Raw genomic sequence first — 14,835 nt, 5'->3', positions numbered from 1 at the left:
GGGGAATAGGCCGGGTGGTAAGGAAGATGTGTTTTCATGAAATACATAAGGTTTTTTTTTTTAAAACATTATTATTATTTTTTATTGGAGTGCAGTTGCTTTACAGTGTTGTTAGTTTCTGCTGTACAACAAAGTGAATCAGCTATACGTATACATATATCCCCCTTTCTTCATGTGAAACAGCATTCTGACTGCTTTATTTTTCCGGCTCCCCCTCTCCCATATATATTTCCTCTTCCTGTATTTTTAGATCCCACCCAGGTTACTTCAGATCAAAACTCAAGACTACCATTTGAGACAACTCCCCAGAAAATGCAACCATTCTCCAGCTAACTAGAAAATTTTTATAACAAAAGGTAGGCTATTACAAACAATTCATTTAAAATAGACACATCTTTAAAAATACAATTCCATTTTTAATATTATTTCTAGTATAGAAAAACAACCAGTTTCTCTGCTTACCACTTCTAATAGTTGTGTTTTCCAATAGTTCTGTCTGAAGTTGTAGTTCAGCTTCTCCAAGTATCTTTAGAACAGAATCTGTAGGACTTTTTCCCCAGACTTTTCTTGGAGATCTACCAGGATCTAATTTAATAACCTCTCCCACTGTCTGTTCTAGAAGAAAAAGATTAAAAAAAATATCTTACGGCAGATGTAAGATCTTCTATCCAACTGAGAGCTTCATAGGAAAAAAAGGTTACATCACAAAGAGAATATAATGATGGTGCTTAAAAACGGACCTAGAGATTATCAAACTAAGTGAAGTCAGATAGAGAAAGACAAATATCGTATGATATCACTTACATGTGGAACCTAAAACAATGGTAAAATGAACTTATTTACAAAACAGAAACAGACTTACAGACTTCAAAAACAAACTTATGGTTACCAAAAGGGAAAGGTGGGGGGGAGGGATAAATTAGTAGTTTGGGAGAAACATAAACACACTATTACATATAAAATAGGTAAACAACAAGGGCCTACTGTACAGCACAGGGAACTCTACTCAATACTCTGTAAAGACCCATACAGGAAAAGAATCTTTAAAAAAGTGGATATATGTATATGTACAACTGATTCACTTTGCTGCACACCTGAAACTAACCGAACATTGTAAATCAACTATATTCCAATATAAAATAAAAATTAAAAAAATAATAGTCATCAACATAAAAAAAAAAAACCCAAAAAAGGACTTTCAGGGCATGAATAGTAAATGATAGAAAAAAACAAAAGCAACTAATACTACTACTAATAAATATATCTAAAGTTGCCTTTTAAAACACTTATGAATTAAACTCTATTTTTAGGGAATATAAAAACGGAAAAAAACATAAATTATGTATCTGTAAAGTTTTTATTTGAGAAAAAAAATTTTTTAAAACAGATAATTAAGAATAACTTGGGGTAGTACAAATATAGATAAAATATAAATTAGTATTTTGCTTCTATAAATTTCACTGAATAGAAAAAAAAATCCTAAGATAAATGTGCATATGGATTAAAAGTAGAGAAAAGTATTTCTAGAAAATTTGTTTTACCTTATTTATTGTACGTAGGCAACTGACAGTTTCTTTTTGACAATAATAATTTGGGGTAAACCTTTTTACTAAAATTTAGCAAACCAAAAGCCAGAAAAGGACCTACTGAAGTTTGAGTCTTTAGAACATTTGATAGTAATACATGAAGCATATAGGCACCTAGCAGTAACAGACAGGACATTATTATGGAGTGTAAGTCATATAAACTTTCAAAGGTGACCAAATACATGTTAATACAAATTTTTGTGTACTAGTCCATGAAAGTAAATATCTGCAGATTAGCAGGTAATTTTAGTTTTGTTCAGAGAAAATGATTACCAATAAGAAACAATTTTTAAAAGGATAGTTAAGAAGGGTAAAGAACCCAGAACCAACCCATAACTTACAGCCACATGGTGTTGGATAAAGGTGCCAAAGCAATCTAAAGGGGGTGGGTGGGAAACGGGATGAAGGGGGTGGGGGGAAGGTGTGGAGCCAGCACCTGGCTGTACACAGACAATACTGTGAAGAGCTCTGCTACAAGGAGGGCTTCAGAAATGGGGGCAGTGGAACAGCAGGGTCCGAATGAAGCAAAGGAGGCTGCCGTGCCAAGGGCTTGGGAAAGAGGAGAGGGGAGGAGGGCTGTGAAGTACAAAGAGCGGCTGGGCGCCAGCGGCGGGAAGGGAGCCTCACGAAGGCAGAGGGACAGAGCGAGAGGCCGGGGGGCCACGGGGTGCCGGCGCAGGCACCGGAAGGGACGCTGGGTTCCAACGTGCACTGCGACCGAGGTCAGGCAGGTACTAAAATGGGTGCGGGGATGCACTTTTATCCTCAAGGCTCTTTTCCGTAAGGTTCCACCACCTGGCACCACCCTCATCTCTCTTCTCCTCACAGCTTAGCTTCTGGAAGAGGCTCCTTCCTCAGTTGCCATGCGATCCTCAAGTCCTGGATTCTATTTCTGCCCCTAGCCCTCTAGCGACACTGATTTCATCAAGATCACCATGCCTCTACCGACAAACTCAGTGCAGATATTCTAGCCCTTGTCTTGCTGTCTCTTTTTCTTGTAAATCCATACCACACTCTCAGTTTTCCTAACTCTGATGCTTCCTCATCTGCTTATCAAAGTTCTTGCCCTGACAAACTTGTAGAAGAGTTTCCCTTGAAGCCCTTACAAGTCTGTCCTCGAGAATCTCTTACATATGTCCACTTTTATTATCTCTCAGTTAAGGTCTTCAGTTTTTGTTTAGATGAATGCAACAGCCTCTAAAAACTGGTCTCAAGGCGCAGTGGTTGAGAGTCCGCCTGCCGATGTAGGGGACGCTGGTTCGTGCCCCGGTATGGGAGGATCCCACATGCCGCGCCCGTGAGCCATGGCCGCTGAGCCTGCGCGCCCGTAGCCTGTGCTCCGCAATGGGAGAGGCCACAACAGTGAGAGGCCCGCGTACCACAAAAAAAAAAAAAAAAAAAAAAAAAAAAAAACTGGTCTCAAGTACGTCCACTCCCAGTAAGATAGAACAGGGTGACCAGAGTTTTGCTATTGCCTGGATAACCAAAACAACTGGACAAAATATATAAAACATCAGTCTCAAGACACTAGACAAGAAGTAAGATAAGAAGAGGTAAGAACATGGATCCTGGGAGAAGAGAAACAAACAAGACAACTCCTATGACGGCCCCTCCTGCTGCCTTGGGAGTTTCCAGCTGCAGCTCAGGAGGGGGACCCAAGCAGAGCCCAGCAGATTCCCTGAGTTCCGGCGACAGAGCTGGGACCGACCCTTGGGAGACTAAGGCAGAAGAAAAAAGTCCAGAGACTTGCAGAAAGTAGCCTTGAGTATTCAGCAGAGCACTGAAGGGAGTAAATGTGTGAAGAAACGACCTCAGGAAGAGAACTACCCAAGAGACTACAGGGCATACAGGATGTGAAACACTGCTTGTTCCCAACAGCCAGACTGGAAAATACTGTAATTCGTGGTGAACTGGACTCAGAAGGGCTTTCCCTCTGTGGTGAACTGGACACTCAGAAGGGCTTTCCCTCTATGCTAGGAAGAATTTGCACTCGAGTTAAATGTGGCCCTGATCTCACCTAACAAATCTTAAAAACAGACATAAACGAATTAAACTGAGCCCAACTAACTTAACTGCATTCCAGAACAAAGCTCCAGAATAATTACAGAAACGCAAAAAAACTTAGCACCCATCAAGGTAAAATTCACAATGTCTGGCATCCAATCAAAAATTGCCAATCATGCAAAGAACCAGAAGAATATGACCCACAATAAGGAGAAAAATTAACCAATGAAAATGGACTCAGAATGGAGACAGACATTAGTATTCTCACACAAGCACACTAATAAAGTTTTTATAACTGTATTCCATATGATCAAAACGTTTAGTACAGACATGGCAGATATTTAAACGCAAATTGAACTTCTAGGGATGAAACCCACAGTATCTGAGATGAAAAATACATTGGATGGGATTAATACTAGATTAGGCAATGCAGAAAAACAGTGAATTTGAAACTATCCAGAATGAAAGGCACAGGAAAAAACAATCTTAAACAATGAAAAGCACATCAGTGAACTATGGGACAATTTGATTCACGTGAGGTTGCAGCCCCCAGAGGACCGGGAGGCAGCACAGGAAAATACCTGAAGAAATATTGGAAAAGACGTTTCCAATCTGATGAAAATGATAAACCACAGACCCAAGATGCTCAGTGAACCCCAAGGAAAAGAAACATGAAGAAAACTATGGTAAGGCACTTCACAGTCAAACTGCTCAAAAACAGTGATAAACAGAAGTCTTAAAAGCAGTCAGAGAACAACAGCATGTTATGGAGAGAGAAATAAAGGTAAATCTGATTTCTTGTCGGGAACAACGCGAGTAAAAGGACGACACAGCAACATCGTTAAAGCACTCAAAAATGACACTGCCAACCTAGAACTCTATACCCAGAGAAAACATCTTTTAAAAGTTAAGGTATACAATTTTTAAATTTGAAAAAATTTAAATTATACCTTATAAAATTATATAATTAAATCTATATTAATTTAAAAACAAGGTATGAAATTAAGTAAAAATACTCTAAATATACAAAAGTTGAAAGAATCTCACCTGCATTGCAAGCAATGTTAAAAGAAGGAAGGTGATACCATGGATACATAAATCTAAACAAAGAAGAACAGCAGAAACTAACTACATGCATGGATAAGTACAATAAACGATTTTTTTCTTAGTATTTACACGTCTAAAGGATAATGGGAGTTCTGACTCCTGGGAAGATGGAGTACTAAGCACGCGTCAGCCATACCCCCCACTGACAGAGGACCAGGACCCGCACAGGAGCAGCTGCACAAGGACGCTGAGCAGCAGCCAGCAGCTGGAGGAGCGAAGAAGACAGAAACTCAAAGTGCCCCCAGCACGTGGTACACTCCATCCCCCTCCCGTTTTCCCCAGTCAGGAACCCACAGGAGGGCACTGGGCTGTGGAGGGAGGAAGCTCTAGGAGGGGCCTTCCACTCTGTCTCAAGGGCTGGGCCGGGGAACCCTGATACCTGGAGAGAGAGTGAGGGTGAGTATCCCTTGCTCTTCCCTCCACTGCCTCCTTTCCAGCCCCAACGCGCTGCCATGGGTAATCAGAACCCAGAGCCCAAAAAGCTGGGGAGAGGACACTTCTGTCCTGTTTGGTGGAGACGTGGTACCCAGACGTCAGGGCTGTTTCCTCCGGCTCTTGGCCACCCTGCTGCAAGCACAGGGCAGAGTGCGGTAACCAGAGCCTCAGCTTTCTGACCAGATGACCAGAGACAGAAAACACCAGGGAGACAGTGCAGACAAAGGATCTCCAGAAGGCAACCCCCTGAAGTTGCCTGCTATTACCTGCGCTCACCTCCTGTGCACACGTGGATCTGATCCTGTGCTGCATATCAAAGACTGAAAACTGAGCCAGCAAACCGAGGAATACCCAGGTCCCAGAACAGTCACCACGTGGTACACAGCTGGACAGGTCAAAGCAGCACTGCCAGGCTCCGAAAAAGGAGCCGATACTGAAAGCACAAGCCACAGAAGGCAGATGGGAACTCAGGACCTGACTCTAACTGGGCCAACTGCAAAACTATCAATGTTCTCCATCAGATGTAAAGAAGACCCAGAGCCTTGGAAAAGAATATTCAGAATGTCTAGGGTATAAGTCAAAATTACTCAGCATAAGAAGAACCAGGAAAATCTTAACTCTCTTGGGAGGTGGCTACTAGCAGCCGACAGCAATGTAACAGTTGTGAGAATGATCTAATAAGGATTTTTAAAAAGTTGTTAAAAAAACGCCCCATTGGGCTTCCCTAGTGGTGCAGTGGTTGAGAGTCCGCCTGCCGATGCAGGGGACACGGGTTCGTGCCCTGGTCCGCGAAGATTCCACATGCCGCGGAGCGGCTGGGCCCGTGAGCCATGGCTGCTGAGCCTGCGCATCCGATCCTGTGCTCTGCAACGGGAGAGGCCACAACAGTGAGAGGCCCGTGTACCACAAAGAAACAAACAAACAAAAACGCCCCAGGAAGCAACATGAGCACTCTAGACAGCAAAAGAGAAAGAGAAAGTTGGAGAGAAGGAAGAAGATATAAAGACAATTTTATGAAATCACAATGTCAGTGTCCCTAAAAAAAAATACATCCTGGAAACACGGCCCCACGAGTGCCTCTGCACAGCGCCTAAGCAGTGGGGTCGGAGTAGAGAAGCAGCAGCACAGTCCCTGCGGCCTGCGAAGCCTAAGCTATTTCCTACCTGGCCGTGGACACAACCCTCTGCAGGCACGGTCTGCTCCAGCTGCAGCTTCTCCGTGCTCTGGGCCCGCTCACCGGAGGCTTCAGGGATTTCCACCTTTGCGTCTGCGCTAGCTGCATCAGCTCTCCAGGGTCCCGGGCTCTCCCCAGAGTCCTGGGCTCAGGGCAGCTCATGCATCTCAGCCCTCAGCACGCCACGCCATCTAGAAACCACCTCCTGGCGACTGACCAATGCCCTGACGCGCGCTCTGCTCTCAGGGAGGGGCTCCGTCTCAACCACTGTGGTGTTCTCACTGCTCAGGAGTGTGTGTGGCAGGCAGTGGGGACTCAATACGGAACTGCTTTGCTGTGGAGCCTGTGGACTTTCCTCCAACACGAGAAAGAATTCTACCGAAGCGGTCCGTCAGAAAACTCACGTAGAACTGCACTTACTTAGCTGATGGACAGACCGGCCCTTTAGAAAGTGAGCCCCCTGCGAGCACGTGTGTCTGTTGGTTCCCTGCTGCACCTCCAGCGCCAGGAACAATGTGAGAAAAGGGCAGTGGCTCAGGAATCATCGCTGCGCAAAGGGATCACTGCGTGAGACCCTCTCGACATCCCTGCTCAATGCCAACAGGAGCTTCTGAGTCTTTGCTGAAGTTCACTACTCTGATTCTCACCAAAAACTACCCCTGCTAACAGCTGACTCTAACGTGGGTGAAAGGCCTAAAGTACAGTAACACAATTTAAACGTGCACCACTAGTTCCCACTCTCACACTACAGACTGTTGTGGAAAACCCTTGCCATGTGAAAGCTGAATTGTCTTCTCCACGTTTCACCTATTACAGAAACCCTTCCAGCCTCTCTCAGCCCCTCTTAGCGTGCCGGCCCACACCAGGCAGGACACGAGCATGCTCATACGCACTTTCAGTCACAGAGAAGGACGTGTCCAGTGCCAGTTCATCTACAGGAATCACCAGGTGGCCTCCAGCCTCCCATTTCTTGCTATAAGATGACATGGATTTTTCTTTTTCCTGCTCTTTGGCGTCTTCGTGAACAATTATTGCACCCATTTCAGAGTGACTCTGCTTTCCATTTGCATCTTCTTGAGCTTTAAGATTTTGATGTAATCTACATAGTATTTTGTGCTTACTCTAAAACAGTTAAAATGTTGTATTTTAACAGGTATACGATTAAGTAAAACGATTGAGAGAGAAAATTTGAAAATTGTACCTACCAAAATAGAACTGTTAGTCTTTTGCATTTCTTCTGCGGTTTCTTGGGCATCAGTCAAACTTCTGTCCTTTAAACACAGATAGTTACAGAGTAAGAAATAATGTTATTTTAAAAGTCCACCTTAAACTTTTTGATATTTTTACTTGTTGTTTTCATTAACATTTCATGCTCCTTGTGGATTTTTTTATTCCTGTAAAATGTTAACACAGCTTTATTCATTATCAGCAATGAGAAATAGTTACATATTATCATTTTTTAGTTTCTGCTTTATAACAAAGTGAATCAGTTATACATATACATCTGTTCCCATATCCCTTCCCTCTTGCGTCTCCCTCCCTCCCACCCTCCCTATCCCACCGCTCCAGGCGGTCACAAAGCACCGAGCTGATCTCCCTGTGCTATGCAGCTGCTTCCCACTATCTATCTACCTTACGTTTAGTAGTGTATATATGTCCACGCCTCTCTCTTGCTTTGTCACAGCTTACCCTTCCCCCTCCCCATATCCTCAAGTCCATTGTCAAGTAGGTCTGTGTCTTTATTCCTGTTTTACCCCTAGGTTCTTCATGACATTTTTTTCCCCTCAAATTCCATATATATGTGTTAGTATACGGTATTTGTCTTTCTCTTTCTGACTTACTTCACTCTGTATGACAGACTCTAGGTCCATCCACCTCATTACAAATAGCTCAGTTTCGTTTCTTTTTATGGCTGAGTAATATTCCATTGTATATATGTGCCACATCTTCTTTATCCATTCATCCGATGATGGACACTTAGGTTGTTTCCATCTCCGGGCTATTGTGAATAGAGCTGCAATGAACATTTTGGTACATGTCTCTTCTTGAATTATGGTTTTCTCAGGGTATATGCCTAGTAGTGGGATTGCTGGGTCATATGGTAGTTCTATTTTTAGTTTTTAAGGAACCTCCATACCGTTCTCCATAGTGGCTGCACCAATTCACATTCCCACCAGCAGTGCAAGAGTGTTCCCTTTTCTCCACACCCCCTCCAGGATTTATTGTTTCTAGATTTTTTGATGATGGCCATTCTGACTGGTGTGAGATGATATCTCATTATAGTTTTGATTTGCATTTCTCTAATGATTAATGATGTTGAGCATTCTTTCATGTGTTTGTTGGCAATCTGTATATCTTCTTTGGAGAAATGTCTATTTAGGTCTTCTGCCCATTTTTGGATTGGGTTGTTTGTTTTTTGCTATTGAGCTGCATGAGCTGCTTATACATTTTTCAGATTAATCCTTTGTCAGTTGCTTCATTTGCAAATATTTTCTCCCATTCTGAGGGTTGTCTTTTGGTCTTGTTTATGGTTTCCTTTGCTGTGCAAAAGCTTTGAAGTTTCATTAGGTCCCATTTGTTTATTTTTGTTTTTATTTTACATATTATCATTTAAAAGATGTAATATATACTAGAAGAGCCAATTCTCAATTATTTGTCATATTTTGGATTGCTTGATCACATATTTAACTATATTCTCTTCCTCTTTGGCAAGTGATTCTTGGTAATTTTACATTTACTGTAGAAATTTTAAAAATTAATTCATATACTCAGAGCTAGGGAAGTTTTAATGGATGAATAATTCAAGACAGGCTGTTATTTTGAAGCTGTCTTTATGTTTCAGGTACATATATTCTTATTAAGCCATACTACTTACTAAACATAATTGAGAACTGGCTTTTCTCCCTAAGCAAAGAGTAAAAAGAAAGAGTTCTGAGTCCTTGGTACTAAAGGTAAAATAAATTTTGTTTTATGATTAGTATAATCAGAGTAATCTAGATGATCTAGAATTATAAATATATGAAAAGAAGAAGTTAGTAGTTATGAAAACTGCGAAAGCAAAGGTATCTGGAAGACTCAGGGCAAGGAAAAGCGGTTCTCAAAGTATTAAGGAGGCGATATTTAGCAAGAAGACACATAAAGAAAAACCATTTAGTTACATGGATTACCTCAAATATTATTAAATAGTGGTCAGTTTTAAAGTAATACACGTAAAACAGACAAAGAGCATTTTACCTAGTAAAGTGGCAGGCATTAGCAGTTGCTACGACCAGAGGGGTGAGCAGCTACATGGGATGTGAGACTGGGGACCAGGAAGGGCCCACACAGGGGCATGTGAAGTTGGAGTGAACAACACAGCACACGCTCATTACCAGAGAGAAGAGAGACTACACCTGCTTGAGCAACAGTGGCTTCCTATATCAAGTCCTTGAGGGTGACCAAGGTTGGTATTTCCCACTCAATCTTATTTTCAAGATAAACACAAAGGCTGTAAAAGACTGGTGTGCCAATAACGTCAGTGCTGTCTGCAAAAACTTCGTGAAATTCAACAAATAAAAGGCACAGACTTCAATGACCAGGAAAGGACAGAATCAGGGTAATGTGTAATATGACTCAGACTCTTCTTCCCTCTGCCTACGGAGCTCTAGGCTGAAATTCCACACCATGAGCCCCTTTCCCTGAACCTCAGAACAGAGTTTTTCACATTTCAGAGAGATGCCCAAAACATACTTCCAAGTTTAAACGTTTTACTTGCCCACAGTTCTCTGTTTTACTATCCACATGACATGACAGAGATTCAAAAGTAGAAGGTTAAAGAAATAATTGATGAATTAAGTGCAGTTATGCTGAGTCCTCTAACATTTGCTATGCCAAAATGTTTTAAATACATGTACACGTCCTGGACGCTATTCCCAGAGCTAATTAAGTACCAGAGAGACATTATTTTTGTAAAAAGTGAACCTTTGCTAATTGTGAATACTACGGTATATAAAAACGTTTTCTGCATTGTTTTTCATACATTTCTATATTTTTTTTTGTCCAATAGTTTTTTAAAGTAAAAAAGAGAATCATTTCAGTATATTCTTATCTACCAGGTGGTCTTAGATATAAAACCTAAGACCAGTGAGGCTCCAATATTCAGAGTAAACCACACATGAAAATCTTAAGAAGTAATTTTTTCCTTAGAAAAACCTAATGGGACATTAGGAATTAATGTAATTTCATTAAATTTAATCCTTTTAATAATCTTTTGACTTTGAGGAGTTCTACATTTTACAAAACTTACCATACCCACTTCTTTCAAAGCAGAAGTCACAGAAATAACAGGTCTCATCTCTTGCTTTGATGGAGAGCCACCTGTTTCCTGCTGTCCTGAAGGTGGAGACATATCAGAGCTCTTTATTCCTTTCGCCACCAACTGTAACAAAGAATGTAAGTACATTGGGGAATTCATATTTGCATGAAGAGATAAAATGGTGTATATAAGGTCACTGTCTACACACTCTAACCACAAGGAGTTTTCTTCATTCCTCAAGTTTTGCTGTGCAAAAGGCAATGTACTAGGTGCTGGGGAAAGATCAGTGGACACAGAGAAACATCTCTGGCCTCACATATAAACCTAATCATGCGCCACGTGGTACTAAATAACTCCTTTCCATTGCATTAACAATGTTTCACAAACAGCCTTCTAAAAGATTAAATATTAGTCCTCTTCCTCTAATTTTAATCCATTATAAAATTTGGCGAGAAGAAAAGAAGATTATTTACTAATCTTATACTTCAAAAAGAAATGCTTCTGCAAATTCTACAAGTTTGGCACAGTCTTAAAGTCTGAACATCAATTACCCAACATGAGAGCCCTGATTATAAAAATGTCAACATGAATAAGAAAGGAAGAATTGAAAAGTACAGGTAATAAGATTTACTTCACTAAAAATACCATTTGTTATATTCATATATGTTTTTGCTTTTATCTTGACATTTAGACTCTGTAAACAATGTGAAATAATGTTCTGAACTTTCAGTAAATATAAGGAAATGGCATTTTGCAGTGTGCTCACAGGAACATGGCAGCAAGTCACTCCCAACTTCTATCTCTTCTTCAAACCAGTAAACAAGAATTTCCGTTGAGTAAATACCAATATTTCAAACACAATATTTATTGAGCATCTTCTAAGCATAAGATAGTAATCCAATTCTAATATTTACTTTTCTGTACTTTCATTTTACACCAATATATGTTTTGCTCAAAAGGAGATGGAAATAGTTAACACAGTATTGAAGGAGAAGAACTAAGTTGGAGGAATGATACTACCTGACTTCAAGACTTACTAGAGGGGCTTCCCTGGTGGCGCAGTGGTTGAGAGTCCGTCTGCCGATGCAGGGGACACGGGTTCGTGCCCTAGTCCGGGGAAATCCCACATGCCGCGGAGCGACTGGGCCCGTGAGCCATGGCCGCTGAGCCTGCGCGTCCGGAGCCTGTGCTCCGCAACGGGAGAGGCCACAACAGTGAGAGGCCCGTGTACCGCAAAAAAAAAAAAAAAAAAAAAAAAATACTTACTAGAAACTACAGCAATCAAGATAGTGTGATACTGATGAAAGTACAGCAAACAAATCAATTGAAGAACAGAGCCCAGAAATAGAGTCAACTAACATCTAACAAAGGAGCAAATGCAGTTCAATGGAGAAAGGACAGTCTTCTTAGCAACAAATGGTGCTGGAATAACTGGACACCCACAGGCAAACAAACAAACAACCTTACACCCTTCACAAATATTAACACACAATTGATTACAGACCTACATGTAAAACTCAAAACTATAAAACTAGAAGATAACGTAGGAGAAAATCCAGGTGAGCCTGGGTTTGGCAATGACTTTTTACATACAACACTAAAGGCACAACCATGAAAGAGAATTAATAAGCTGGTTTCATCAGTATTAAAAACTTCTGCTGTGTGAAAGACATTGTCAAAAGAATGAGAAGACAAGCCACAGACTGGGAGAACATATTTACAAACGAAATAAAAACAAAGGACTGTTAATCAAAATACACAAAAAACTCTTAAAACTCAAAAATATGAAAACAACCCAATTAAAAAATAAACAACTACTGAGCCCACGTGCCAAGACTACTGAAGCCCACACGCCTAGAGCCCATGCTCCGCAACAAGAGAAGCCACCGCAATGAGAAGCCCACGCACCGCAACAAAGAGTAGCCTCCGCTCACCACAACTAGAGAAAGCTGCCGCGCAGCAATGAAGACCCAACACAGCTAAACATAAATAAATAAATTAAAAAAAAAAAGGGCAAAAGATCTGAATAGACACCTCACCAAAGAAGATACAGAAGGCAATGAAGCCTATGAAAAGATGCTCCCCATCGTATGCCATTAGGGAACTGCAAATTAAAACAAGGTAACACCACTGCACACCTACTATGGTGGCTAAAAGCCACAGCAGTGACAACAACAAATGCTGCTGAATGATGTGGGGCAACAGGAACTCTCAGTCCACAAGGGTGGGAACGCAAAATGGCACAGCCACTTTGGAAGACAGTTTGGTGGTTGCTTACACAACTAAATATACTCTTACTCCATACAATCACAATTGGGCTCCTTGGCATATACTCAGGATGAGTTGGAATCTTATGTCTACACAGAAACTTGCACACAGATGTTTATAGAAGTTTTATTTGTAATTGCCCAAACTTGGAAGCAACCAAGATGAATGGATTAAAAAACCAGTACATGAATGGAAGAGTATTCAGTGCTAAAAAGAAATGAGGTATCTAGCCATGCAAACACAAGGAGGAACCCTAAATGCATATTCCTGAGTGAGAGAAGTCAGTCTGAAAGGCTACATCCTTTAAGTTTCTAGCCATATGACATCCTGAAAAAGGCAAAACTACAGAGACAGTAAAGAGATCAGTGGTTGCAGGGGCTGGTGAGGGAGTGAGGGTGGCGGGAGGGATGAGCAGGTAGAGCACAGAGGGCTTGCAGGGCCTGAAGACACCATATATGATGCTATAATGATGGATACATGTCATTACACATTTCTCCAAACCACAGAAGGCACAACACTAACAGTGAACCGTACTGTAATCTATGAACTTTTGGTGAGGATGTGTCCATGCAGGTCCATCCACTGTAACAAATGTACCATCTAGTGGGGGATGTTGATAATGGGGGAAGCTGTATGCATGTGGGGGACAAGGGGGTACGTGGGAAGTCTCTGCACTGTCCTTTCAATTCTGCGGTGAACCTAAAAATGCTCCGAAGAAAATAAAGTCCTTGTTAAAAAAAGAAGAGGAAGATGGAAACATCGCTTTAATCCCACAGTTCAGCACTGTTGAAGTATACTGATATTTAATGTTGTTATAAATAACTTTAAAAAAATCTAGAGCTCACAAAACTGAGTTATTATCTCCCTGAATAATTATATAGAAACGTTTTAAAACTTTGATTGTCTTATTACCATAGAGTATATTAAAAAAAGTATAAGTTCTGAGGAAATATAAACATACTTCAATTGGCTCTGATCAAATAGCAGCATTTTTAGGTCAAGTATGTTACTTCCCTAGATGATTATATTGAAAGAAACAAATTAATCTGGGTGTGCAAACTCTGCCATTTTATTTAAATCAGTAATTACTGATTGGAGAATTTGAGAATTATTTGAGGGTTACAGCTCAATCAAGTTAGGAAAAACCCAATATATTATAGACCAGAACTAATTGCAGTAAGCAATTTTCAAAAAAAAAAGGAGGAAAAACCAAAGTGATGACAAAGTGCTTTCCCTGAAAGGATTATAAACTAGAAGAGAACAGGGAACACATAAATCAATCAGCATGCTGCAGTGAAATAAAGTGGGCAGATGTGTGCTCACTGCTCTGGGGAAGAAGGAACTCCAAACCAGGGAAAGAGTGTGAGGTCGGGCAGCCCTGCACACAGCCCCGTGAGTGCACACAGGCAGGAGGGGCCCACGGTTCCGGCCCACCTGCCCTCAGTGTTTCTTAGCCTCTCTGGACCTCAAACCTCTCTAAGATGGGAATGCGGTACTCACTGGATTAAATGTGTAAAGCACACAGCTGTGTGCCTAATAAATAGTAGTAATTATTATAGTTCAGCAAACACTTATTTAGTTTTCATTAAATAGGGTTATTTGCCTTAAACACTCAGAATCTGGTTTCAGTCCCTGATGAGATGAAGAAGTTTACACAAAGCAAGTTTCTGATCTCTAGAGTACAGCACAGAACAAAACCCTCCCATCAGTGCAGAATCAGAAATGAAAGTGTTAGCACCGTATGCAAAGGTTTTATAGAAGTCAGTATGAAGCAGAAACCTGAAACACAAATACCTTACATTACAAATTTTTAAAAATCTAGGATAAAAAAGTGATCAATAGAGTAATTTAATTGTATGAATAAACAAGAGTGATAATACGAATTTAACCAATTTCACTGAAGCAAGAATAGCACCAACCTCCCTTCTCAGCCTCTGATACAATTTTCATTGATGCTTACAGAGACT

The 14,835-nt window shown here is 40.9% G+C and overlaps 1 protein-coding gene across 1 annotated transcript in view; it reads right to left on the bottom strand.

The window, feature by feature from the left end:
* Positions 1-361: 361 nt before the first annotated feature.
* The window catches only part of LOC132482935 (serine/threonine-protein kinase Nek1-like), a 151,495-nt gene continuing 137,021 nt past the window's right edge, over positions 362-14,835 (bottom strand). Inside the window, 4 exon segments of the mRNA XM_060088196.1 lie at positions 362-615; positions 7,200-7,428; positions 7,512-7,577; positions 10,592-10,723. Of these exon segments, the coding sequence (XP_059944179.1) occupies positions 380-615; positions 7,200-7,428; positions 7,512-7,577; positions 10,592-10,723 (663 nt within the window). The 3' untranslated portion in view covers positions 362-379.

This window comes from Mesoplodon densirostris (assembly GCF_025265405.1).
Source record: "Mesoplodon densirostris isolate mMesDen1 chromosome Y unlocalized genomic scaffold, mMesDen1 primary haplotype SUPER_Y_unloc_1, whole genome shotgun sequence".
Taxonomy (NCBI): Eukaryota; Metazoa; Chordata; class Mammalia; order Artiodactyla; family Ziphiidae; genus Mesoplodon; species Mesoplodon densirostris.
This window is presented reverse-complemented; position numbering and strand designations above follow the sequence as displayed.